Source organism: Spinacia oleracea, chromosome 4 (assembly GCF_020520425.1).
Source record: "Spinacia oleracea cultivar Varoflay chromosome 4, BTI_SOV_V1, whole genome shotgun sequence".
Classification (NCBI taxonomy): Eukaryota; Viridiplantae; Streptophyta; class Magnoliopsida; order Caryophyllales; family Amaranthaceae; genus Spinacia; species Spinacia oleracea.
In genome coordinates, this window is record NC_079490.1 from 178693849 (window position 1) to 178720272 (window position 26424).

At 39.3% G+C, this 26424-nt stretch overlaps 1 protein-coding gene and 1 long non-coding RNA gene across 2 annotated transcripts; both read right to left on the bottom strand.

Moving 5' to 3' along the window:
* Nucleotides 1–4790: 4790 nt before the first annotated feature.
* LOC110799811 (uncharacterized) lies at nucleotides 4791–14001 on the bottom strand. The gene is made up of 2 exons (XR_008932490.1): nucleotides 5226–14001; nucleotides 4791–5024 (listed from the first exon to the last, which is right to left on the bottom strand). It is a non-coding gene; the product is annotated as an uncharacterized lncRNA (long non-coding RNA).
* A 478-nt stretch (nucleotides 14002–14479) lies between these two features.
* LOC110799810 (uncharacterized) lies at nucleotides 14480–17103 on the bottom strand. Its single transcript, XM_022005080.2, has one exon. The coding sequence runs from the start codon at nucleotides 16923–16925 to the stop codon at nucleotides 14766–14768; it is 2160 nt and encodes a 719-aa protein (XP_021860772.2). The 5' UTR covers nucleotides 16926–17103; the 3' UTR covers nucleotides 14480–14765.
* Nucleotides 17104–26424: the final 9321 nt, after the last annotated feature.

A 26424-nucleotide genomic window follows, 5' to 3' on the forward strand; every position in this document is an offset into this window, starting at 1 on the left:
GGCTCGAACAAGCTCGAAACTTGGCTCGAACTCGAAGAATTCTTATCAAGCCAGGCTCGATAATGATTTTTAAGCTCGAGGTAAGTTCGAGCTCGAGTTCGAACTCGAGAGAAAAATAACCAAACCAAGCCGAGCCTATTAGAGTTCGGCTCGGTTCGGCTCGTGTCCCGGAGGAGCTTCGACGGTGCATGAAGTTGGGTTTCTCAGGAGACGAGTTTAGCATACCAAAGAAAATAGCGGTTATTGGAATCCCCCATCCCCGCGAATATCAATTAAAATCACGAGTTGAAACTGCAATGGGCTTGGCAACCCATTGGCAGTTAAAGCTCTCCAAGACTGGTGTTGGAGAGATAGGCCAAAAATTGTCTTCGTAATGGAGATAAAGATCGATGCGAGGAGACTGGAGTTGATTCGTAATAGATGCGGGATTGTGAATGGAATTTGTCTACATAATAATGGAAAGTCGGGAGGGGTTGGTTTGTGGTGGCAGGATGTTACGGTTAACATCACTACTTACTCAACCCATCATATTGAGGCGGTGGTGTGGGATAAACAAAACAACCCATGTTGGAAAGCTTTGGGTATATATGGGTGGCCGGAAGCAGCAAATAAACATTATACGCGGTCTCTTATGAGGGAAATAAGAAATTCTTGTGCTCTAGCTCCCACTATTAATGTTTGGCGACTTTAATGAGATTCTAGGGATGCATGAGAATGATGGAGGTGTTGTAAGAGGGGAGAGACAAATAGACACATTTCTGGACTCTATGCTTGATTGTGAGTGTCGTGACCTTGGCTATAAGAGGAATATGTTTACTTGAATACGAGGCACCTCGATGGAGACAGTAGTTAGGGAAAGGCTAGATAGGTTTATTAGGGATTCAACATGGTGTAATTTTTTTGATTGTAGGGAGGTGTTACATCTCCCAATCTTCCACTGAGACCACACACCCATGTTACTGAAAAGGGGTGAACATGATACAAGGCCAAGGCAAGGAAAGTTGTTCTGGTTCGAAGTCATGTGGCTGTCACAAGGTGAGAGTGAACGGGTGGTGAAGGAGGCATGGGGGGTGCTGTGGTAGTGAGCCTATTCATTCACGTATAACTGCGGTGGCGGGCAGCTATCTTCGTGGGATGAAAGCACCTTCGGTGCGGTAAGAAAGAATATTGAAAATGATGAAAAGAGGTTGAAGGAGTCGCAGGGACGAAGTCTAGATGGCAATGTTCTCCAACAATGTGCGGTGATCTCGGAGGATCAATCTGAATGAGATGCGTAGACTGGAAGAGTCGTATTGGCATGCCCGGGCTAGAGCAAATGAGCTAAGGGATGGGGATAAAAATACAAAATATTTTCATCACAAAGCTAGCTAGAGGAGGAAGAGGAATGCGATTGTAGGGTTGTTTAACGATGAGGGAGAGTGGAAAACGGATAGGCAGGATACGGATGATGTTGCTTCGAGGTACTTCGAGGAGTTGTTTGCCACAGATTTTCCCGAAAATTTTGATGAGGCTTTGAGTGGGATGGAGTAATTAGTGACCCATGAAATGGGAGAGAGTCTTGACGTGGAGCCGACGAGGGAAGAAATTAGGGAAGCACTCTTTCAAATGCATCCAAATATAGCCCCTGGACCCAATGGTATGCATGCTCTATTCTATTAGAAATTTTGGGGATGTTTTAGGGGATGGGTGGTCACGTCTGTGAAGAGATGGCGGAGAGGGTAAGTTGATATTCGAGAGGTAAACCGTACTTGCATTGTCCTTATCCCAAAGTGTAATGGGCCAAAAAGATTAGCGGAGTTTCGTCCGATTAGTTTGTGTAATGTACTATACAAAATAATCTCAAAAACTCTAGCAAATACTCTGTAAAATGAAGCCCATGCTTAATTCAATTATCTCATTTAGCCAAAGTGCTTTTGTTCCAAAAATATTGATCACCGACAACGCATTATTGGCGTTTGAGATTTTCCATGCTATGAAGAGAAAAGGGGAAGGGAGAGGTGGATCGGTGGCACTCGAGCTAGATATGAGTAAGACATATGATAGGGTGGAGTGGGGGTTCTTGGAGATGGTAATGTGAAAATTGGGTTTCCAGCGAAGTTGGGTGGATAGAATTATGAATTGTTTGAAGAGTGTATCATTTTCGTTCAAGTACAATGGGCAACTGTCTGGTTCCTTATTTCCAGGGCGAGGTCTTAGACAAGGTGACCCAATCTCACCCTATTTGTTTCTCTTTTGTGCAAATGCTTCCTCAACTATGATCTCAAAGGTTACAAGGGAGAACCTGATCCATGGGGCAAGAGTGAGTATCGATGCACCTAGAGTTTCTCATCTTTTCTTTGTTGACGATAATATTCTTTTTGCTAGAGCTAATTTACAAGAATTCTCTAAAGTTGCTGATATAATAAATACATATGAGATGGCATCAGGTCAGAAAGTCAATCTTAGCAAGACGGAAGTTACTTTTAGTAGGGGGGTATCGTTCTAAAGAAGAAAGGATATTCTTGAGAAATTAAGGGTGAGAGAAGTAGAGAGGCATGAGAAGTATCTTGGTTTACCCAAAATTATCAGAAGATAAAAAAAAATAGTTTTTGCAGGTCTTAAGGAGCCAATATAGAAAAAATTGCAAGGGTGGAAGGAGAAACTTTTGCCCCGTCCGGGAAAGGAAGTACTTATTAAGGCGGTGGCGCAAGTCATCCCCACCTACATGATGAGTATTTTTAAAATCCCGGAAGGACTCATTGATGAATTCACTCTATCCTAGCTCGTTTTTGGTGGGGTTCTAAAGGCACGGAAAGGAAAATGCATTGACATCGTTGGAAACTCTATGTCTACCAAAATCTATTGGGGGCATGGGGTTTATTGCTTGATGGGATGAATTGGCGGGTAGGGGATGGGACCCAAATTAAGGTGTGGGACGATGCGTGGTTGCTGGGAGAGGGCACGCACATAGTCCCAACACCCAAGGCAGACAACAACTTGGACCTACGGGTCAGCGAGCTTATTGGCTATGATCATGGATGTTGGGATATTGAAGCGTTGAATGTTGTGCTCAATGTAGAGGATAGGAAGAAGGTACTCCAGCTCCCTCTTTCTCGTTCTCTGCCGCGTGACAACAGGTTTTGGTGGCCAACGTCTCATGGCTGCTATACGGTGAAGACGGGCTACTGGCTTGGAAGATTGGGGTGTCTGGAGGCTTGGAATTTGTTGTACGGGGATGCTGATTCGGAGCTATGGAGGTAGGTGTGGGGTTTAGGTGGGCCTCCAAAGCTAAGCCACTTTATGTGGAGAGCGTGTAGGGGGAGCTTAGGGGTGATGAAGATGTTGTATGGGAGACATATGAGACCGTCAAAACAGTGCGGGATATGTGAGCACGATGAAGAAACAATAATACATCTCTGTTAAAGTGCAAATATACAAAGTCCATATGGGAGCACAATGGGTATACCGTATACAGAGTTGCTGAACGAAGCTCCGGTTACGTCAGTTGCTACACTGTTTCGCTGGTGTGTTGGGAAATTGCCACGTGACGAGCTGCGAATCATCGCCTCACTCTTTTAGGCTGATTGGTTCTGTCGTAACAAGGCATGTTTTGAGCCAAAGCATTGATGCAGTCTCTGTAGCAACAAACTTTGTGAAACTGAACGAAGAGTATTGTACATACAACGCCAAGGTACAAATACCCCCTCATTCTATCTCTTTCAGGTCGGTCGCTGGATGGATACCTCCTACCCAAAATGGAGTTAAAGTAAACGTAGACGCCCACATTATGGAAGGCATTGGATTGTATTTTGGAGTGGTGATTCGGGATGGTATGGGGAGCTTGAAGGTGGATGCTGCAAAGAGAGGTAATGCACTATGGGAACCGCAAATGGCCGAGGCGGTAGCGGCGAGGTATGGCTTGGAATTGGCAAGGAGGTTCGGTTTTGATAGAGTAACTTTGGAGAGTGATGCGGCAAATGTGATTAGGACCGTGCATAACAAGGTGGAAAGGGATGCCCCAATTTTTTTTTATCTATGATGATATCTGTAGGCTAAGTGAGCTTTTTGATTCTTTTCAATGTATGCATGTTAGACGAGCTGGGAATACGGTGGCTCACTTCATTGCTAGATAGGACACAGGGAGTTCTCTAGAACGTATTTGTATCAACTCGTTCCCCCAATGCATCCAAACTCGGTGGAGCTTGATTTGATTTAATAAAATGCTAGCTTGATCTTCCCCTCAAAATAAAAGTGGTAGTTCTCAAAATAATACTCCCTCCGTCCCATTTTATTATTTACGCTTTCCGATTTTAGTATTCCATTTTAATTTTTACATTTATAATATTTCTTTTTATATATATGTCTTTAATACGCTCTCAAAAATCGTGCAATTAATTATATTAATTAATTAAAATCATTAGGACACTAAACTTTTCACAATTTTCCATTGAGACATTAAATATCTCACACTTTTTAAATGTCATATTTTAAATAAAAATGAAAATATTATCAATAAACATAATTGTATTAATTAATTAAAAAAAAAGGAAGGAATCTTTATCAATATTAATTAGTTGTCAAAACACATGCATGATACCAAATATAAAGAATAAAAAGAGATGGAGGAAGTACCATATATGAAATATTGTTCAACTCAGAATAAGCCCAAACCCAACTGTCAGGCTTCTCATATTAGTCAATTTTCATAACCCGTTGAACTATGAAGTTGTAGTTTACCAATATGGCTCGGCTCTCCTACTCTTATTCTTATAATGTATCGGAATATTAATGGTCAAGAGTACACCGAAGCCTGGTGGAATCAGTCCATAATTTGATTAGCTCAATGACAAAGTTAACACCTAACAGTAACACCACCAATACCATATCTGGCAAAACTAGTTGGTACACGATAAAGCTATACATTCAGCTTCTCAGATAATGTAGTAAATTAAGTAAACTGGTAACAAACTAGAGCTCAGGGACTACCAAATGCATCAGACAGATTCTCCACAAAACCAATTGTGTACTCATCCTCTGGCTAAGACCTGTTTAAGATTGTCAAAAACATCTTCAACATCATTGAATATCATCCTGAATATCACAGCAATATCAAATTCAATCAACTTATGATCAATATACCATACGGAGTACAATTTATGTTTCTAATAATATCCGTGTTAAAAGAACAATAGCCAAGATACTTGTCAATAACACAAAGTGTTAAATAAGGACATACACAAGTATACCTTTCAGTAAGTCTGTGCCCTCTGAGTACAGGCATCGATAGATAAATACGTGGTGATTAAAATCAGGCAACTCATCACAAGCTTCAAGTCTCTAATCTAGAGTTGACGATTCTGACAATGGGAAAACTCTTGAGCATGGGATACGACTTCTAAACCTTCTGCGCACTGCATACATAGAGAAATAGAAAGAAAGTAAAACATTTCACTTGTTGATACCCACTTCAATTTTCTTTCATGTCTCAAATTTCAATCTTCACCAACACCTCAGCAGTAACATGAAAAAAGACATACAGGATCCCGATCTTAAATCTTTTGACTGAAAAGTGGAAAACTACATAAATTAACAAGGAAAATCCGAACATGCCACTTACATTTCATGCTGCAAATGTAACAAGATTGTAAGAATCGTCTCACTGTCTCAGGATCCCAATCTTGATCCTTAACAAAGAATTCGACAATTAATTCTGAGTCCTCCACGGCAGAAGTGATCAGAAAACCAGCGTTCATGACAATTGAAAAGTAATGACCACATAGGGATATGTCGACTCACCGAGTACTAATTTTCATCCGATGAGCCAGCATGTGATCCTCATACTCTTCATTCACACAATAGTCCCTCATATTTCTTATCCCGAGTATGATCCTTGTCCACAGAAATAGAACAGAAATTTGGACACTCCCATAAGAAAACCTGAAATACATGAATCGGAGACCTTGGTATACGCATCTGACAAGTCTTGCTAAGTTTACTTCAAAAGCCACGCATTCATGATTGATAAAAATCATAACACTTAAAGAGATCGACAGGCCTTTGTCCTGATACTAGCAGCAACTTCAGACTGGCAGACAACTATCAATTTTTTCTAAAAGAAAAGCAGGTATAAGGGAAGTATATATAAAGAATGCACGGTAACTCGGTGACTTTCTGAGTACAATTTAGCTAGGAAGAGCACATGGTAACCGTTACTAATGGGTAGAAACTTTGACTATTACCATCCTGCACAAGAATACATTTGCTGGCCAACAACCATGCCTACACTCCTGAGGTACACAGGAGGGACAATCAACCGTTGAACTCATTCACTGGCTTTGGCTGTATAAAGTGGACTCACATACATAGGGAATATGGTAGAAGCATTAATTCATCAATATTTGGATGTGCAAGTGTGACAAATCTAACAATCAATGCTATGCACAAGTCTACTATTCTAGATCAACAATCCAAGGTGGCAAAGGATCAATCTCGTCAGGTTCATGAGTATATGCTGTGTATCAGTACAAAACTATGTTCCGTGTCAAAGAGCAGATGATTTGTAAATCAAGCTTAAGAGTACATCTATATTCTATAAGCATTTAATTGGTTTTCATGTCAATCCATAACTACAACTCCTCATCTACAAATCTACAATAACACTACATTCTGATTTAGAGTAACACAAGGAAGTACAATGCATCAATACATCAATTATAAGCATGACATACACGTTTTGTACAGATAAACAAACAAAGAAAAACCAGAATCAGTGGATAAGAGCAAACATTCATCAACGAAAGCAACACAAGATTGGGCACATAACATTACTCTGGAATCCTATAAGGAAAGGGGACAAGCAGAAACTCCAATTAGCACAAATTCATGGAGATTAAAGAAAATTTCTTTGAGATATTGTACTTGTAAGCTAGATAAAGGAGTTCCACACACAATTGCGCTCTGAGTATTCAACTGAATTGCAAAAATGCAGGTAAAGGACACAAACTACTAATAAGAATTTTACAATAATTTATTTAAAGTCTTAGTTGAATTTGATGTGTTACTACAAAACCAGTTTCATAAGATAGAATTTGGAGATAATACATGTCCTCACGTTGAATAGCCAACTCCATTCTTATATTTGCTTGTTCATACCCTCACATCTAACATTTTAGTCCAATGACACAGGAACTACACAAACTTTCACATTCCTGCGTGGAACACTGCAAAGAACTTGTTATCTTCAACCTGAAATTATAAGAAACAACACCACAATTGGACCAAAAGAGGAAGCTTTGATTTCTGATTTCAACCAACTGGTACGGACAATACAAACTAGTAGCTCTAGGCTACAACTCTCAAGGAAGTGACTTGAGGCCACAAATCTATTTAGTTAATACAAAACACAATAGCTTTCTCTCTCTTGCTTCTACTATTTATGCACTAAAGCCTATCGCATAGTAAACTTGATTTAATGAGCTGTTGCTGTCCTTTTCTGCTAGCAGTAGTGGAAACGCCCCCTTGATGCCTTGCCTAGTTTCTGACTTGTGTTGCTTTGTGTGTCCCTTTTTGTCTCCTGCTGTAAACCAATTGAAAACGGCCCACATCAGGTTGGTTCATTACATCACCGCAACCCCAAAGACTCACCTTGTCCTCAAGAGTGGAAGTCCGGAAAACGCTCATGGATTTCAGCAGCTTCTTCCCAGGTTGCCTCAAAAGGTGGCAAGTGCTTCCATTTGATCAAGACTTCCAGCATCCTCTCCTGACCTCTTGCTGTGCTACGTACCTCCAGCAACTTCTCTGGCTCTACCACGAGTTCCAGCTCACTCGTCAATTGTTCAGGGATCGAAGGAGAGACCTCCTGTGTGCCCACTGCCCTACGAAGTTGGGACACATGAAAGACAGGGTGCACCTTGCAAGTAGTGGGTAGCTTCAGCTTGTATGCTACTTGCCCAATCCTCTGCAACACCTCAAAAGGCCCATAGAAGCGAGCAGATAGCTTCTCAAAGGGTCTCTTGGCCAAGGTTTTCTGTCTGTACGGTTGCAGTTTCAAAAACACCATATCCCCAACTACAAATTGTTCCTCTCTTCGTCTCTTATCTGCATGTTGCTTCATCGCTTGTTGTGCCTTGAATAAATTCAGTTTCAGCTCATCTAACATGTAATCTCTCTCCTGTAACATCTCTTCTATGCTCCCAACAGTGGTATTGTTATTGCCCAAACGCCACAATCTTGGTGGTTCTGTTAAGTGTTAACATTCTCGGACTGTCCATCCGTTTGTGGATGATAGGAGGTGCTACGCTTCAAGTCTGTGCCGTGAAGCTTGAACAATTCCTTCCAAAAGACACTTAAAAACACACAATCGCGGTCTGAGATAATTGATGAAGGGAACCGTGGAGTCGGACCACCTCCTTGATAAAGCTGCCAGCCACAGTGTACACGGTGAAGGGGTGCTTCAACCCAATAAAGTGCGCGTATTTGGACAAGCGGTCCACCACAACGAGGATAGTGTCTCCCCGAGACAAGGGTAAGCCCTCAACAAAATCCATGGTCACCTCCTCCCAAACCATGGTCACCTCCTCCCAAACCGCGGCTGGTATGGGCAAGGGTTGCAGCAGCCGTGCCAGGCTTTGTTGAGAGTGTTTGTTTCTTTGGCAAACGCTGCAATTCTGCACGTGGTGTGTGACCCTCTTGCGCATGCCCTGCCAAAACTATTCCGACGCCAGCCCAAAATAGGTCTTGACCTCAGACGAATCATGATACTCACAGTAGTACCGGAATAAAGGACGAACCTTTGGCAATCACCATTCGCCCCTTATACAACAATCTGTCCCCCTCCATGTGAAACCCAGAAATCTCCCTGCTTGTAATTCTGTTTTAACTTTACGCAATGCTTCATCCTTCTCAACTTCCTCTTCCAGCCCCTTCCGGTTAATGCCCTGGGACGATATCAGTGCCCCTAATTCCCAACTTCCAAATTCTAACTCCCCTCCCTCCTTTCGTGAGGGTGCATCCACCACCCGATTAGATGCCCCCGCTTATATTGAATCTCGAAGTCGAACCCGATAAGTTTCCTCACCCAACGTTGATAATCTGTTCCTATTTCACGCTACTGGGTTATGTGCCGCAGACTTTGTTGATCGGTGCGGATCACAAAGTGGCGGCCCAACAAGTAATGTTTCCACTTTTGGACCGCTAAACAAACCGCCATCAACTCCTTTTCATATATGGATTTAGCTCTCGCTCGTGGCCCAAGTACCCGACTAAGTAATGCAATGGGCCTGCCGTCTTGCATCATTACAGCTCCAAGCCCATACCCGGGCGCATCCGTCTCAATCACAAAGTCTTTATGAAAATTCGGCATGGCAAGCACCGAGGCAACAATCATTGTGCCCTTCAATTCTTCGAATGCTCTGGTGGCAGCTTCACACCACCCAAAGGCATCCTTACGCAACTGATCCGTAAGAGATTGGGCTATTTGAGCATAGCCGGCTATAAATTTACGGTAATAGCCCGTTAAGCCCAAGAATCCCCTTAATTCTCTCAAATTGCGTGGAGTCTGCCATCCCTCCATGGCTTGGATCTTCTCCTGGTCTACCGCAACTCCACGGCCAAAAAATCATGTGGCCAAGGTATGCCACCTCGCTCTTGCCAAATTCACACTTTTTAAAATTCGCAAACAATTGCCTTCTCTCCGGCGTTTCCAGGACTGTTCTCATATGACCGACATGATCCTCCACACAAGAACTGTACACAAGTATATCGTAAAAAAAACAACAAATTTTCTTAAATAGGATCGGAATACCTCATTCATGAGTGATTGGAATGTTGTCGGTGCATTGGTGAGGCCAAACGGCATCACCAGAAACTCATAGTGGCCCTCGTGGGTTCGGAATGCCGTCTTGAGAGTATCCTTGGGGCACACAAGTATTTGATGGTACCCGGCCTTCAAGTCTAACTTGGAGAAGACTTTGGCTCCATGTAACTCACTTAGCAACTCATCAATTACCGGTATAGGATATTTATCCGGCACGGTCTCCTTGTTGAGGGCACGATAATCAACACAAAATCTCCAAGAACCATCCCTTTTCTTCACCAACAACACTGGGCTCGAGTAGGGACTAGTGGAGGGCCGAATGATGTCGGCATCCAGCATCTCACTGATCAACCTCTCTATCTCTATCTTTCTGAATTTGAGGATTTCTGTAGGGTCGTACATTCACCGGGTTGCTCCCTTCCTTCATCACAATGGCATGCTCATTGCCCCTATTCGGTAGGAGTCCTCTTGGTGCCTCAAAAATCCCACTGTATTCCTCCAGAACAGCCTTCAGAAATGGAGGTTGGTCAAGAGCATTCACTTCCTTCCCTTCCAGCCGATTGAACTCAACCAGAATCCCTCCTCCTTCTTTCCTCAAGACCTTCATCATAGCCTTGAGAGTGATCTTCGACCGAGCTAGGGACGGGTCTCCGCGGATAGTTCGTGTGGCGCCTTCTACCCCAATTTTTCCAGCCATTGAATTCCAAGTATGACATCTGAGTTGCCTAACTCTAAGAGTAGGAAGTCATCTATTACCACTGCTTCGTCATTGAGCCTTAACTCCACTGCCTTACATATTCCAGTACCGCGGATCGCCTCTCCGTTCCCCAATGAAACACCAAATCCCCCCGACTTCGTAAACGGAATCCCCAACTGCTCCACCGCCTTAAGGGAGATGAAATTATGCGTGGCCCCCGGGTCCACCATCAACACTACCTCCCCGTCTCCTATCCTTCCAAGCAGTTTCATGGTTTTCGGATTAGTAATCCCAACAATAGAATTAATACACACCGTCGCCGGCGTCTCCAACTCCTCGGAATTCTCAATCGCCTAAAACTCACGGTCCTCCTCCTCACCCTGATCATCGTCCTCGTCGACGAGCAACACACTAACTTCTTTCCTCTTACATTGGTGGCCAACTCCCCACCTTTCATCGCACCTGAAACAAAGCCCCTTGGCCCTCTTATCTTGCAGCTCACGCTCCGTCGGCCTCCTTGTGTCGCCCCCGAAACGCGAGGCGGTGGTGGTCGTCGTTGACCGGTGAGGGCTAAAAGTATTTGACCCATTGAAAGAGTTTGCGTTGGCTGTGTTTGTTTTGCCGGTAATGTTCCTCACTGATTGGTTAGACTTAGAACCCAAAGGTTGAGATTGAGGCCCACTACCTTAAGTTGTGGCTATTTAGCTCTTGCTAAAATAGGAGAAGGTCCCATTTTTAGTTGGGCCAACCCCATTTCTTTTCAGGCCTTGAACCCGATTCCTTTCCTCAACCCTAATTACTAAGTCCATAGCGTCCTCCAACGTATACGGGTTTAGAACCCGAATCTCAGACTTAATCTTATCCTTCAGCCCATTCATAAACTGACCCATCATAATACTCTCTGGGATATCATTCAATGGCGACGCAAACTCCATGAACGCCTTCTGGTACTCCTCCACCGTGGTGGTTTGGGAGGTGGCGAGCCATTGCTCGTGGAGAGTCCCAACATTCGTCGGCCGGAACATCACCAGCACCTTCACCTTTAGCTCCGCTCAGGTACGCGTTGGGTGGCGGCGTGATTCGAACGTGTACCACCGCAAGGCGTCCCCTTCCAGAGATACCACCACCGCGTCCATCTTCTCACTTTCAGTCAACTTGTAAAAATCGAAATATTCCTCCCCTCTAAGAATCCACCCATCTAGATCCTTTCCCTCGAACAAGGGCATGTCTCCCTCCTGCTCTTCGAATGAGTGTATGGGCGAATTTCTGGGCTCTTTATAGCTGGCCAGGAGATTCTTCATTTCCTCCTGATACCGCTCCTGGTCGCGTTTCATGATGTTCATTTGAGCACTCTGCTCCTCTCTGTACCGATCAATCCTACCTTCCAAACGCAGTGGCTCCCTCCACAACTTCATGGTTTTTGTGGGTCTCCTCAACACTCTTGGCAAAGAGGAAGCTTTGATTTCTGATTTCAACCAACTAGTACGGACAATAAAAACTAGTAGCTTTAGGCTACAACTCTCAAGGAAGTGACTTGAGGCCACAAATCTCTTTAGTTAATACAAAACACAATAGCTTTCTCTCTCTTGCTCTACCATTTATGCACTAAAGCCTATCGCATAGTACACTTGATTTAATGAGTTGTTGTTGTCCTTTTCTGCTAGCAGTAGTGGAAACGCCCCCTTGATGCCTTGCCTAGTTTCTGACTTGTGTTGCTTTGTGTGTCCCTTTTTGTCTTCTGCTGTAAACCAATGGAAAACGGCCCACATCAGGTTGGTTCATTACAAACACTCGTTCCTTTGTCCAATCCACCAACAATTTTTCTACAGAAATAAAATCCCTAAACATGTTTCTAATTAACATTTTTATAGAATAACATTTCCCCGAACCATCTTTTCTTTTGTTTCTCCCCTATTTGGTTCTCCATTTCGTTTTTCCCACAGTTGGGACCACTGGACCTATGAGCAAGTTGAGGGAGAATTGGGCAACATACATCAACTTAGCCCAATTTCGTTGATTAGCACTAACAAAGTGCGGCTAGGCTTAACTGATGCAACGAAAACTAAGTGTGAAATCACAAAATAAGTACGCTTTTAAAGAATATTTTGTATTGCTTGAGAGAGTTTTACCAGTGTTTGGACGCTATGTACAAATGAGAGGATCCTATTTATATCCTAAATCCCTATAGAATTTTTCCTCTAAATGAGTGTTTTCTAAGATTCTAGAAAGTTATCACTTCCAAAGGAACAAGTAAATAAAAGGAGGCTTCTAGAAATCTCTATACAAATCTATACTCATTGCACGTCATACACAACCAAGAGTGAAGCTACCAGAACGATAGGGCATGAAGCTGGAAAAAATAATACTATACTCCCTCCGTTCTTGAATATTAGTCCATTTTGGATTCTAGGACAATTCAACTTAAGTACACATGTCACGTGAATCTCAATAGAAGCTAACTCATGTGGTTAGGAGAGATAAATAATAAAAGGGTATAATGGAGATAAAGGTTTACTTGGGAGTAAGCAAGTGGGTCATTTGGATATTTACAATGGTATAATGAGGATAAATATTGGACAAATAAGGAAAGATTTCAAAAGGGACTAACAAATAAAAACAAATTAATACGGAAAGAGGACTAACATTCAAGGAGGAGTTAGTTAACAAATAGAGGAGTTTAGGGAAAGAGAAAGCTTGATGAAAATGATGAGAGTTTTATATTGTTTTGTTTTTAGTTTATAGTGGAGTATAGCCTGGGATTGTATGACGAATAGTATACGATTGTATCGCAGCACTAATACAACCAATAATCTACCCCCGCCCCCAATTGTCTACTGCTTTCTCACTTTTACTATCTGATTATCCAGTCTATTACACAAACGTGCTGGCAATTGGCAGAGTGCAAATTCACATCAATGCTCCACTACGTAAGCAAAAGGGGAAATACAGATTGGCAATAGCAATCTTCTGGACTGGGTACTACGGGGAAGAAGTCAACGCAAGATTTAAAGCATGGTAAAGTGAGGTCTCAGGGAAAATAATTCATAACCAGCTTGAAATTATTATTTTCCAATTTTCGCTGCTAAATCCTTCTTTGTTGTGAGTACTTCTGAGTTTAGATGGATATTAGTATTTCTTCCCGTACAATACACAATTTCTTTTCATTATAGTTAGTTTCATATGAAGTCATGGATTATTGGTGAAAAAGGTGGAACTAATAGTAGTAGGCGGCGGCAAGTTGGACATGCAATTATAAAGGTTAGATAGATCACTTAGAAGGCAGACTGATATTACAAATCAAGCTCGTTGCATGACATGTCGCCATGTCATTGCCTAGTGGCAAGTGCTACGTGGTGGAGTTTTGTGAAAGACTATGCCTTTTAAGTATCCACACTAGAGAAGAATATAAGCCAATGTATTCAACAAGCTATTTTAGAAAATGGTATACAAAGTACTATTTTACTTAACATTTAGTTGGAATTATAAGCATCCTGAAAGGCATAATATATAAACACACTTACCTTCAGTGTCATGACTACTGTCATAACCAGCAGGTATCCTCCATTAGTCCAGGGTCCAGTAGACAAGTGAAGCAGCTACTTGAATGATCTCGATCAAATGAAAATTGAAGCATGACTTGCTCTCTCTATCTATCACGGACGAAGTTAATGGAGTACTGCCACCGTCTGGATTTCACTTCTCCACATGGAATATACTAGGCAAACCCCTTGAGCTGAACAACAGCAATCTACCATATCTTTCCCAAGCTTTCCTGTAACAAGAATGAAAACCACAGGTATTTCCAGCACTGGCCTGAAAAAGAGATTGCATATTTCATATCGCATGAGATGATACTGCAATATTAGTTTCTTCTGTTATTTCTCCACCATCTCTTTTCACTTTTCCCGACTTCTTGAAGTTAATGAGCAAGAAATCAAGGGAAATCAGCACAATTAGAAGTAGATGATGATGGTTTATTTACAGATGAGTTTCAAGCTTTACCCTGCTTATCTCATTAATGTACCAAAATTAACATCAGAAAATTATTCATGATAGCAGGATAATCTACAAAGGAGGATTCTAACAACAAAAGAAAAAGACCTGATGATCAAATCCCTGCATATTACAAAACTACATACTGGCAGCCAGGAAAAAGCTTTAAAGAAATCCTAGCTGCTCTACATACATCAACACTAGCTAGTAGCTACCTGCATACAGAAACTGCAAAAAAGGAACAATCAGGGGCATTTGGATAGCAGAAGAGGCTTGATTCTGCTAAGAAGGTTTAGCCTTTTCATCCCCGCCAACATTTAGTATGGGCAATGTACTTAGAAACTCATCTAGACCTTCAAAAAATCCAATATTTTCAATCCCTTCCTCCCCGTTTACTGCACTTACTGCAGGGGCATGCTCTTCACCATCATTGTTGAATTCCACATTGAGATCTAATCTCCCTACATCCTTCTTACTTCTCCTAGTCTGCTTCCTAGTAAGGGCAGCAGCAGCCGTTTTGCCTATATCAGATCTATCCCCAGCAGCCAAACCAATTACAACTTGCGGATCGGACCCATCATCCATATGCTCACCACCAACAGACACTCCACCTCCACTAGCTACATTTTGTTTCACTTTATTTAACACATCTCCTCTGCGAGGTCTTCCTCTCTTTTGTCCCCCAATCCTCCCTGTCCTCTTCTTCTTCTTCTTCTTTTCTTGATTATAAGTTCTCCAATCACCATCAGATGAATCCTTATCACTAGGTTCAGAAAGCTCAAGAAATGCATCATCATCAATATAAACTCTAGGGGTATTCTTTGTCTCGACATTCTTTGGCCCAACAAAGGCATTGCCACCATTATTGTCAAACCACTGGAAACCCCCACCCCCATTTTCAACAGGGCAAGTAAACATAGGCGAAAAAGGCACCCAATTTGACGACCCATTTGAGTTCCCAAACTGATTTTGCTTTTTCCAAGCGGTCATCGAAAACCCTAATGGAAAAAAACCCCAACAACAGAACGAATTCTCTTTTCCTTTCTGTGTCTCCTTCTCCTTCCCACCACCACTAATCGGAGGGGGATTCGGAATCTGTACAGCATGAAAAGCTTTCCTACAATTCTGACACCTAAGAGTACATTCCTGATACACTTTTGGATACTCAAATATGTAAAAACAGTAAGGGCAAGCTGTCCAAAAACTTTCTACATCTTCTACAACATCATCCTCTTCTACAACTTCTTCATCATTATTCTCATTAACAGCATCAGCATCCGTTTCAGCAGCATTTGTAGCAACACCATTTACATTACTATCATTATTATTAATATTATCATTTGCAGCAGCATTTGTAGTAATAGTAGGGGCAGTTCCAGCAATACCATCAACAACAGGAGCTGCGGCTGTTACAGGTACTTGCGCTTCCGATACAGGTGGCAGTGGCGGCGATGCTCTTCCAGGCGGAAATTGCAGCGATACTGTTGCTGCCGATACAGGTGGAAGTATCGGGGATATTGACTGTGGTGGTGGAGCAGGTGGCGGAGCCCGAGGAGTAGGTCGGGTTGTAGTTTGTGTCGGTACCATCGGAGATGTAGTAGTTGCAACTCTGGTTCCTAATCCAATCCCATTCATAACCTCTTTATTTCTCTCCCCACTTTTGAAAGGAGTGGGGTCCCGCATCTGCCACTGTGGCGGAACTTGCTCATGCTGCGGCGGTTGAATCGGCAGCGGCATAAACTCTCTCTGATTAATTTGCTGCTGCTGGTGCTGCTGCGGCTGCTGGTGCTGTTGTTGTTGTTGTTGTTGCCACATCGGCTGCTGTTGCTGTTGCTGCTGCTGTTGATGATGTTGCGACTGTTGCTGCGGCTGATGTTGCTGCTGATGTTGTGGTTGTTGCTGGGGCAGTGGCTGAGGTTGAAAAAACTGGAAAGTATTCAACTGACTCCCTCCGCTATTTCCACCAGCAGCAGCAGCAACAGCAGCAACCGGTGGCGCAGGCTGAACCATGGGCTCACCCTGTTGCAAATAAAGGGCGAGTTCGTTATCGAAAAGCCACTTCTTAGTAGGATCCGACAGTACAGACCAAGCATCCATCACCAACTGCAGCGCGTAATCAGCAAAAGGAAACCTATTTCTCTCCGGATTCAAACACAGTACAAGGCGACGGTAGTGGTCAGCAATCAAGTCAGGGTCACGGACAAGCCTAGGTAGCTGAAGGACGGTGTACCAGTCAGGTTGCTGATTAGAGTTGACTCGCTTCTCACCGGCAAGAACTGTATCAACCACGGCAAGAATTTGGTCGGAAACGGCGTTGTTAGGGTCAGCTTCACGCGCTCGGATCGCGAATGTCTTGCTCCCTAAAAAGTCACGCGCCGTCAGTAACTTGGCTGCTATACCTAGCCACCGCTCCGCCTCCGCCCTCTGGGTATGCGGATCCATTTTTGTCTTTTTCCCAACCCCACTTCTCCTCTATTTTTTTTTTCTTTTTGGTATGTTTCTCTCTCTATGAAACTTGACCTTCTCTCTCTAAAAATTTTGGGATATTTTTATTTTGGATTTTGTTTTTTTGAAGTGGGCGAAGAGGAGGAGGGTTTAAGGGGAGAAATGGGGCGTAGGGGTAACGGTAATTTACAGGGGGTTTAAACGTTTTTGTTGAGGGATTGGTGGGTGAACAGGGGTAGCAACGTCATTTTGGTTAGTGAGAATGTGGGAGTTGTTGTTTTTTATCGGTAAATAATACGGAGTAAATTTAGTGATGTTGGTTGTACTCCTGCTTGTTTAGTCCAGCTCCAGTACTACTGTACTAGTACTGGACTAGTGAGTCAGTGACTCAGTGACTACTCCTATTGACTATTGAAAACTTTGCTTAGCTCTCGTAATCCGAAAGGATAAGTTGAGTTGGGTTAATTATTGAGATTTTGACTCCGACTTTTTTTTACTCCTGCTCCCTCCGTCTCTTTTTGTTTTTTACGTTTGGTATTTTACACGTGTTTTAACGACTAATTAATGTCCATTAAGATTTTTTTAAGTTTTTCATGTAAACGAGGAAAATTACGTTTATTTATAATGTATTCACTCTTATTAAAATTCTGATATGGGAAAATGAGAAAAAGTTGATGTCTTTATGGAAAGTGTGAGGGATTAAATGACTCAATTAATTTAATTGGTTAATATAATAATTAGGGACAAATTTTGATAGAATATTAAATCATTTATGTGATAATATAAAAGGAAATGTAAAGAATATTTTGAAACACCAAAAAAGTAAAACGTAAAAAATAAAAAGAGACGGAGGCAGTATTTCTTATCGAAATATAATGTCTGGATACTATCCGATTGTACATTAACCGAATGGAAGTTAATGAAGTATGTTTTCTTAGTCGAAATTACTTTTCTGGTAACGAAATGCAAATCGTCGTATTTTGTTGATTCTGATACTACTTTATGATTCGTATCCCGTTAAAAAGTAAATTTGTTGTTAAAAATAATAACTTTACATTTTCTCTTGAAAAAAGTCAACTCTTCATTGAATGTTTTTAGTAAAGTCTTGCTCCGAATCATCTTTTGTCTATTTACCTCAGTTTAAGATCTTGTATTCACATGAATTACGGATTTTTCATGAAATGCCCCTGCGGTTTATCTTAATGCATCAAATATCCCTAAATTTTCCAGAATGCACCAAATGCCCCTGAGGTTTAAAACAATAACACAAAATACGCTTAATGAGCATTTTTCGTCCATTCTGTTAAGTCTCCGTTAACTTCTTTTTTTTTTTTTAAATACTCTTTTTTTTCCTTTATCTTTCTCTGTCTCTTTCTCTTTCCTTCTTCAATCTTCATGAACTTCACTCACAGCCACCACCAAACCCCATTATTACGTGAACTCAAGGAGAAGCTTTCTACTACCTCCCTTTTCAAAGATTCAACTCAAACTCAAACAAACACATTCGATTTTCCTCTCTCCTCAAAATTAAGATCTAAAACACAAACCCTAACAAAAAATCTGATCCCCAAATCAGCAATGGGGGATTTCAATCTAGCATTGATGCTTGTCGCAATAATCGTAACGGTGGGGGAAGTGCGGGGGAGGGAAACAACGCTGATGAGGAAGGGGGAGTGGGGTTTGGTGGCGGCGGCAGTGGGGAGGGGGAGTGGGGTTTGGTGGTGGCGGCATTGAAGTTCAGTGCGGGGGAGGGAAACACCAGGGGGTGGGTTTTGGTGGTACCTGCATTGAAGTTCGTCGCCTGGGCTGCTTTGGTCAATTTGTTTTTGGCGATGGTGGCGATGAAGAAGCAAGCAAAGCAGCTTCTTAGGAGCTTAATTTGTTGGGTGACAACGATAAAGAAACAAGCAAGCAAGCAATTTTTGGTCAATTTGTATTTTTAATAGTTAATTAGATTTTTAGGGGCTTAATTTTTTTTAAGATAATAGTTAATTAATTGTTTAGGGGTTTAATTAATTTAATTAAGTGTTAATATTAGAATTAGTAGAGAAAATAGTTGAGTAAGGGCAAAAAAGTAAATTCACGCTAACGGAGACTTAACGGAATGGACGGAAAATGCTCATTAGGGACATTTTGTGTTATTGTTTTAAACCTCGGGGGTATTTGGTGCATTCTGGAAAGTTTAGGGGTATTTGGTGCATTAAGACAAACCTCAAGGGCATTTCATGAAAAATCCGCATGAATTATCTAAGTCATTTCATATCCTTGTGAATTTTGCTACGTTTAATACATTTTTTTAAAAGAGAATTTGACAAATATGACTTAATAAAGTTTCATATTTGCCGATTACAACCTTAATTTTCTAATTTTATCAATTACAACCTTAAACTTATACATCCATTTTAAATTACAACCCAAATTCATTTTCCTGCAAAAATCACCGGAAGATATGTCATAATTTCATTAAAAAACAATTACATGATTTCTACAACAAAAACTTAAAAAAATAACAATTAGAACAAAATAAATCGAAAAATAAGAATTAAAAATATATCAATTTTTTTATAGTTATTAATGTAATTGTTTTTTTAAACAACATCATGACATCATCTTTCGATGATTTTTGCCGGAAAAAAGTTTCGAGTTGTAATTTAAAATGGATGTATAAGTTTAAGGTTGTAATTGGCAAAATTAGAAGTTTGAAGTTGTAATTGGCAAAATTAGAAGTTTGTTAGATTGTATTTGCCAAATTTGCCTTTAAAAAAAATGTGTGCATAAGCAATAAAAACGTTTTTTTTGTTTTTTTTGAAAGGTAAGGAAAATAACACAATAGGAGTTCCTCCGCTCGTGGGTCACTCCTAAGTAATCGTTATAAATGACAATTGCAAATAGGAAAAATTGATAAAGGTAGTCTCAACTATGAGCGTTCATCTTTAAAAGGGCTCAACTATGGATTATTACTGGTAAGTCCCAACTTTATGGGGTCTTAACTTTCATTGGGTTTTGTGACTTACAACCTGCTGAACAAGTTTTTTTTTTTTTTTTTACTTTTTTAATCTTTCCAACCCAAGTGGCACATTATAATTGGTAAACTTTGAAATTTAATTTATTTTTAAAAAGATCATTAATCTTCCTCATCCCCTCATTGGTATTACTGTAAAAATAAGGTAACCCACCACAACTCCTTAACTCCTCAAGTCCCCAACCCCAAACACCATGCCACCGACCGACCCCAACCACCTAATGTGGCTGCTACTATCTACTTTCTGGCTGCCTCTCTCTTTTCACACGTCTCCGATTCGGCATCCAAATCTATCACCGACACTAGACAAGTAGACGGGTAGATCAGGTCACCAGAATTTCACCCATGTTCTTCCATTTTCCGGGAACATCCTTCAAATTTCGTTTTCCCATTTTCCGGCAACATCTATTCTCTTCGAATTGCCTTCTTTTTAGGTTCAAAACTAAAGTTCAGAGTTCTTGGTAGGCATTTTGATGATGAATGACGACGCGTGGTAGGGTGGGCTAAGGAGGGTGGTTAGTTTCCTATTTTTTCACAGGGAGATCGATGTGGCATTGTTGTTAGAGATGACAAATAAGTAGCGTGTTGGTATTAATGATGAAGAATGTGGGTACTTTTTCTATGTGGAAGAGGTTACCATGGTTGATTGGGCGGCTAAGAAGGGTGGCCTTGATGTGTTTTCGTCCGCGGAGAACTGGTAGCGTAAGGTGAGGGTGGGTTGTGGTGGTTTAGTGGATGGGGTGAGGGTGAGCAACACCTATGGTCTGGTGTATAGAGAGGAGAGAGTTTCTAATGGGTGATGTGGGTTATTGGAGATGGTGATCAATAGTAAGGGGGCGGCGGTGGGAGGAGTGTGGTGGTCGATTGAGGTCACCATCGATATTTCCGATGGGTATGCAAAGAAAAAGGATTATTCCTCTTTTTTTTTTAAATCAAAGAATTAAAGAATTAAAGAAGGCATTTTTAAAAAATAAAAAAATTTAAACAACCAACTAAAACATTACAAGTGGTATTTTAGTAGTATAACCATACACGTCATTAGTTTTACCCATTTTAGCCGGTCATTTTTAGGACGGGACCGTGCGAAGTTAACACCCCATGTAGTTGGGACCTGCCAATAATAATCCATAGTTTAGCCCTTTTAAAGATGAACGCTCATAGTTGAGACTGCCTTTGTCAATTTTTCCTTGCAAATATGGAGATGACTCCAAACATATGACCTGTATATAATATACAACCACCCGTCTTTGCCACTGAGTCCAACCTCATTGATATGAACTTTATTTTGGTATGATCGTTGTTATAAATTATGCATATAGATTACTCGCTTCATTTTATGATGAACTAGCTTTAGTCCGAGCGGCGTCCGGGGTTAGTGCATTGGTTACATTTATATTATTCTTATTTGAAAATATTATTAATTAATTCCTTTTTATTACACTTATTAATAATCCGTATATATTTTTCCAATGATAGCTTGTAAGGGTGAGTTTATCCCCAGACTCTGCCACATCAGCTTCCCACTAACTTTTTCATTATCCAAACTCACACAAAACTCACCCTATTTTTACACATTATCCCCAGACTCACCTCAGACTCATCTAACTCTTAAAATATTTTATGTATATATCACTTTTTTTGGTACATTTTCCAAATAATATTGAAACTATGTTTTCTTATATATAAATAAAGTAGACCAGATCAAAAGGTGGGCCGAGTCGAGAACATAAAAATTTGTCCAATGTCGGGGAGGGCCGGGCCAAGCTTCGGGAAAATTTTGTATGCCCAAAACCCGCTATTTCGGGCGAAAAATAGCGGGCTTTCGGGCCAATTTTGGGTCGGGCCAAATATATAACTAAATTTGTTGTTTTGCGTTGTCCAAAGGCCGTATATTTTAAAAAAAAATTGGGTCGAGCCGGGCGTTCTGCCCAACACCCGGAAATTTTCGGATCGGGCCAGGTCGGGCCAGCGGGCCAGGCCCATGTTGATCGGCTCTAAAACAAAGTAATTTATAATTCGAGAAAAAAATAAAAAATGTTAATTTCGAAATTGACATATGTTCCGTACAAATTAAAACAATAATACAACATATTAAATTCAAAGATCTAGAACATAAATTTAAAGGCAAATGAAACAAAATAATACTTAAACCATCAATAATTTAGTTGGGTGAAATAAGATAAATTAAGTTTGATGATGTGGCATGATTTGATTGGAGGAATAAAAAAAGTGGAGTCTTAAGTGAGTCTTGAGTGAGTCTTGGATTTTCAAACTCACTTCAAGACTTAGGGATGCTAATGAGCCGAGTCGAGCTCGAGTTTAGCTAAGCTCGACTCGAACTCGAAAACTTATAGTCAAGCTTGACTCGACTCGAAAACTCGCGAGCTTAAAATTTTCAAACTCGACTCGAACTCGAAAACTAAACCCAAGCTCGAAATCGGCTCGAAAACTCAAACTCGAGCTCAAAAACTAAACTCAAGTTCGAACTCGACTCGAAATCGGCTCGAAAACTCAAGCTCGAGCTCAAAACCCGACTCAAAAATCCAAAATTGAGCTCAAACTCGACTCCAATCAAATTCAAATCTTATGAAAAAATAAGTTTATACCCCAAATCATTATATCGATTAGCCCAAATGAAAGCCCAATGGAAGTGATTTGTACACTTTCACACTCAAAGAGTAATACTTATAAGTTATAACCCTTTCCTACTTTCCTCCCTCACTTAATTATCAATGTGGGACAAAGATAATATAACCTTTCTTTCTTTCCTCCCTCACTTATTTACTTATGTGGGACAAAATGAATATACTTATTTCCTTCTTTCCTCCCTCATCTATATACCAACGTTGGAGTAACTATAGAATACTTTTTGACTGCCAAATAGTGTAATTTAGATGGACATTTCAAATTTTTTTCCTTAATAATTTAGTCATCCATTTTAGGAAGAAAAAAAAACAAGTATATTTTTTTAGGAACAAAAAAACATAAAATGATGAATAAAAATGATAATATAAAATATTTATATTTTTATAAAAGTTTATATTATATATATATAGATATATATATAATTCGAGCTTCTCGAGCTTTTCGAGTCGAGTATCAAGTTGCTCGACTCGACTCGTTAAATTTTCGAGTCGATCTCGAGCTCGAGTCGAGCTGATTCGAGTTGAGTTTTGACCGAGCTTTGACCGAGTTGGGTTCGAGTAGCTCATGAGTTCGCTGAGCTCATAAGCACCCGTAGGGTAGTCTTTTACCACATTATCCCAAGATTTAGGCTTGAGACTCAACTCGAGACTCCCTTCAAGACTAGGGATAAACTCACCCTAATGCGTTATACCTCAATGGTAAATTAGATTTTATTGTTTAAACGTGAGGTCGTGGGTTCAAGTCTTATACATGCTCCATTTTTAAACTTTTAAATATATGAAGTTCACGTGAAATGAAATACAAGTCGTATGGAGTAAAATGAGAAATATACGGAGTAACATCAAACGGAATACTGCGTACAAATAATCAACGAATATTACTTTATACGGAGTACTTCCTACGAAGTATTTCATTAGTAGTTCCATTAAATGTGCAACGAACTAAGGGTACACTTTATTCAACATAAATCTCCTCATCTTAACTTTTTTTCGTACTAAATTTATCTAAATTTAATGACCTTTATTATTTAAGCTTAATGACCTTTATCTATAATTATTTAAACTATACTTCGTATTTGTAAATTGAACTAGTTTCAGCTCGTGCAGTGTATAGGTTGCATTGTTTTTTTCAATTACATATCAACCAATGTAGTCTATATTTACTAATGACGGTAAAAGTAAGAACTTTTTTCGTTCATTTAATGAGAATAACAAAGGTAGTTGAGAAAAAAAGTTGGAAAGAAAATGAATTTTATATAAACTCGTACATTGATAAATGAAAGTTATGAATATTATGAGTCTACATTTAAGAATATACACACGGTAAATATTTATATTTAAAAAGAAAATAGAAAACCTAAGGGGACATGTAACACGTAAAATATCATGTTTTCAAATACTTGGTACGTATTGGTTAGATATTGCAATATTACAGTAGTTTACTTAATGATAATATTACTTATCAAAAAAATAAAATTAATGATAATATTGCCTATAGTAGCTTTCTTCCATTCTTTGAACGCGCAAATATGATGGTGCAGGGGTGTGCACAGTGCTCTTGGTGCACTGGTGTCCAAACGACATGCAATAAATATAAAACGCGGATATCTTGTTGAATCGGAGAAGAAAAGAACAAACGTTGTTTTTTTGATAAAAAAAAGAACAAACGTTGTTCTTTTGTTAAAAAAAGAACAATGACTGCTCTGTCCCTTTTTTTTCGTTCTTTTGTTTTTCACTCAATTTTTCTGGTATATATACCTTCTTTTTTATAATTTTCGAATCAGAATTTGTGAAGAGGAGAGAGAAAAACTATGGAAAGGAGAGAGAAACTGTGAAGAGGAGAGAGAAAGTAATAGAAAATTCTCAGATTTTGGTTGATTTTTCTACTTCAATATCAAATTCTATTGATTCTTCTTCTTCAAATTTGAATTCCTCTACTGATAATCCGATTTGTGAAGGTAATTTTTCAATTTTTTAAAACGAATTACTTATTTATGATGATTTTGATTTCCATGTTCATTATTTTCATCATTTCAATTTATTTTGATTTTTTGGATCATTTCGATTTCTGCATTTCTCAATAACCTTGATTAATGTATTTTGATTCTATATTTTGATAATTTTGATAATTAATGTATCTTGATTATATATTTCTGATGATTTTGATTTCTGTTCTTTTTTCGATTTTATATGTTCTTTTAGTCTTATCTTTTGTTCTTTTATATATTGGTTCTCATATATGTATTAAGAGATTGTAATAATACAAAAATAATTATTGAACATGTTGTTCTTTTTTGCTTTAGCTTGTTGTTCTTTGTTCTTTTTTGCTTTAGCTTGTTGTTCTTTTGATATTACACACTTCACATCAAATTGTTCTTTTACCATTTTTGTTGTTCTTTTATCTTTTTTGTTGTTCTTTTTTCACATGGTTAAAATAAGTGTTCTACGTGATATGTTCTTTTCTGCTATTTTTAATGTTCTTTTTCTTTACTTTATTATGTTCTTTTATGCTCTATTGTTGTTCGTTTTTTTATTGGTAATGTTGTTTTACATGGTTAAAATAAGTGTTCTACATGATATGTTCTTTTCTGTATTTATAAGGTTCTTTTTCTTTATTTATAATGTTCTTTTAGGTTCATCCTCTTTTTGTTCTTTTGAGGAATTGCTCTGTTTATTCAGCCTCTCTTTTTGTTCTTTCAGCTGTTTTTGAAGATTTAACATCATTTGTTGCTGGTCAAGTAAAAGCTTCATTTGCTCTTCAATACTGTACTTTTTGAAAAAAGAACAAACATAAAAGAACATTAAGATTTATATCTAATAAACATAAAAGAACAGAACACAAAACCCAAAAAAAAAAAAAAAAACAAGTGCACCGTTCTTATCATGAACCTGGCTTGTATTTCTTCTCCTTCCTCCTTCCTCCTTTTTTATTTTTTTTTTATTTTTCATTTTCTATATATATAATATTTCTCCTATTGGATTCATAACTTCTCATTTTAGAAACACATTCTTGAGAGAGAAAGATGAGAGCTTTTAGTTTCTCCCAACAAAAGAGAGATTTTATGAGAGAGAAAGTTCAAAACAAATTTTCTCCTCCTTCTTTCTCTGAAATGTGATTTTAATTGAATTACGTTTACAAAAAACTAGTTTATTAAGCGAAATACTATTTCAATTTCGCTATTTTTTGAATTTTTTTATTCATTCAAAGAGGTTTATGCTGTTGATGAAGGTGCATCGGGTGATTAAGGTAAATTTTCTCGTTCTTAATTCTATGTTCTTTTTAAATTTTAATGTTCTTTTCTTATAACTTTCTATTTCTGTGGCATCAAAACAGTGTGTTCTTTTTTAGAATCAGCAATTGTTCTCTTCACATATTTATAGTGTTGTTTTCAGATATCTTTTGATAAATAAAATAACGGAATTAGAACATAAATTGGTTGAAAAAGAACATTTCCAGAATTAAAAGAACAAGAAAAAATATAGATCTGGTTTTAAAATTCATCAAAGGTTCGTCGTTTTATTTTTTAATTAGAACACAAGTTGGTTGGAAAAGAACATTTCCAGAACTTAAAAGAACAAGAAAAATCATAAATCTGGTTTTAAAGTTCATCAAAGGTTCGTCGTTTTATTTTTTAATTAGAACATACTGTAAATTGGTTGGAAAAGAACATTTCCAGAACTTAAAAGAACAAGAAAAAATATAACTGCTTTTTATATTTGTACCTTTTGTCTGATTTGTCAATATTAGTGTTCTTTTTGTTAGTGTTCTTTTTGTTAATGTTCTTTTTGTTAATGTTCTTTTGTTAATGTTCTTTTTTTTTGCGGTTTT

Coding starts and splice junctions, on each gene's coding strand:
- LOC110799810 (XM_022005080.2), bottom strand. CDS start 16,925: ATGGATCCGCATACCCAGAGGGCGGAGGCGGAGCGGTGGCTAGGTATA.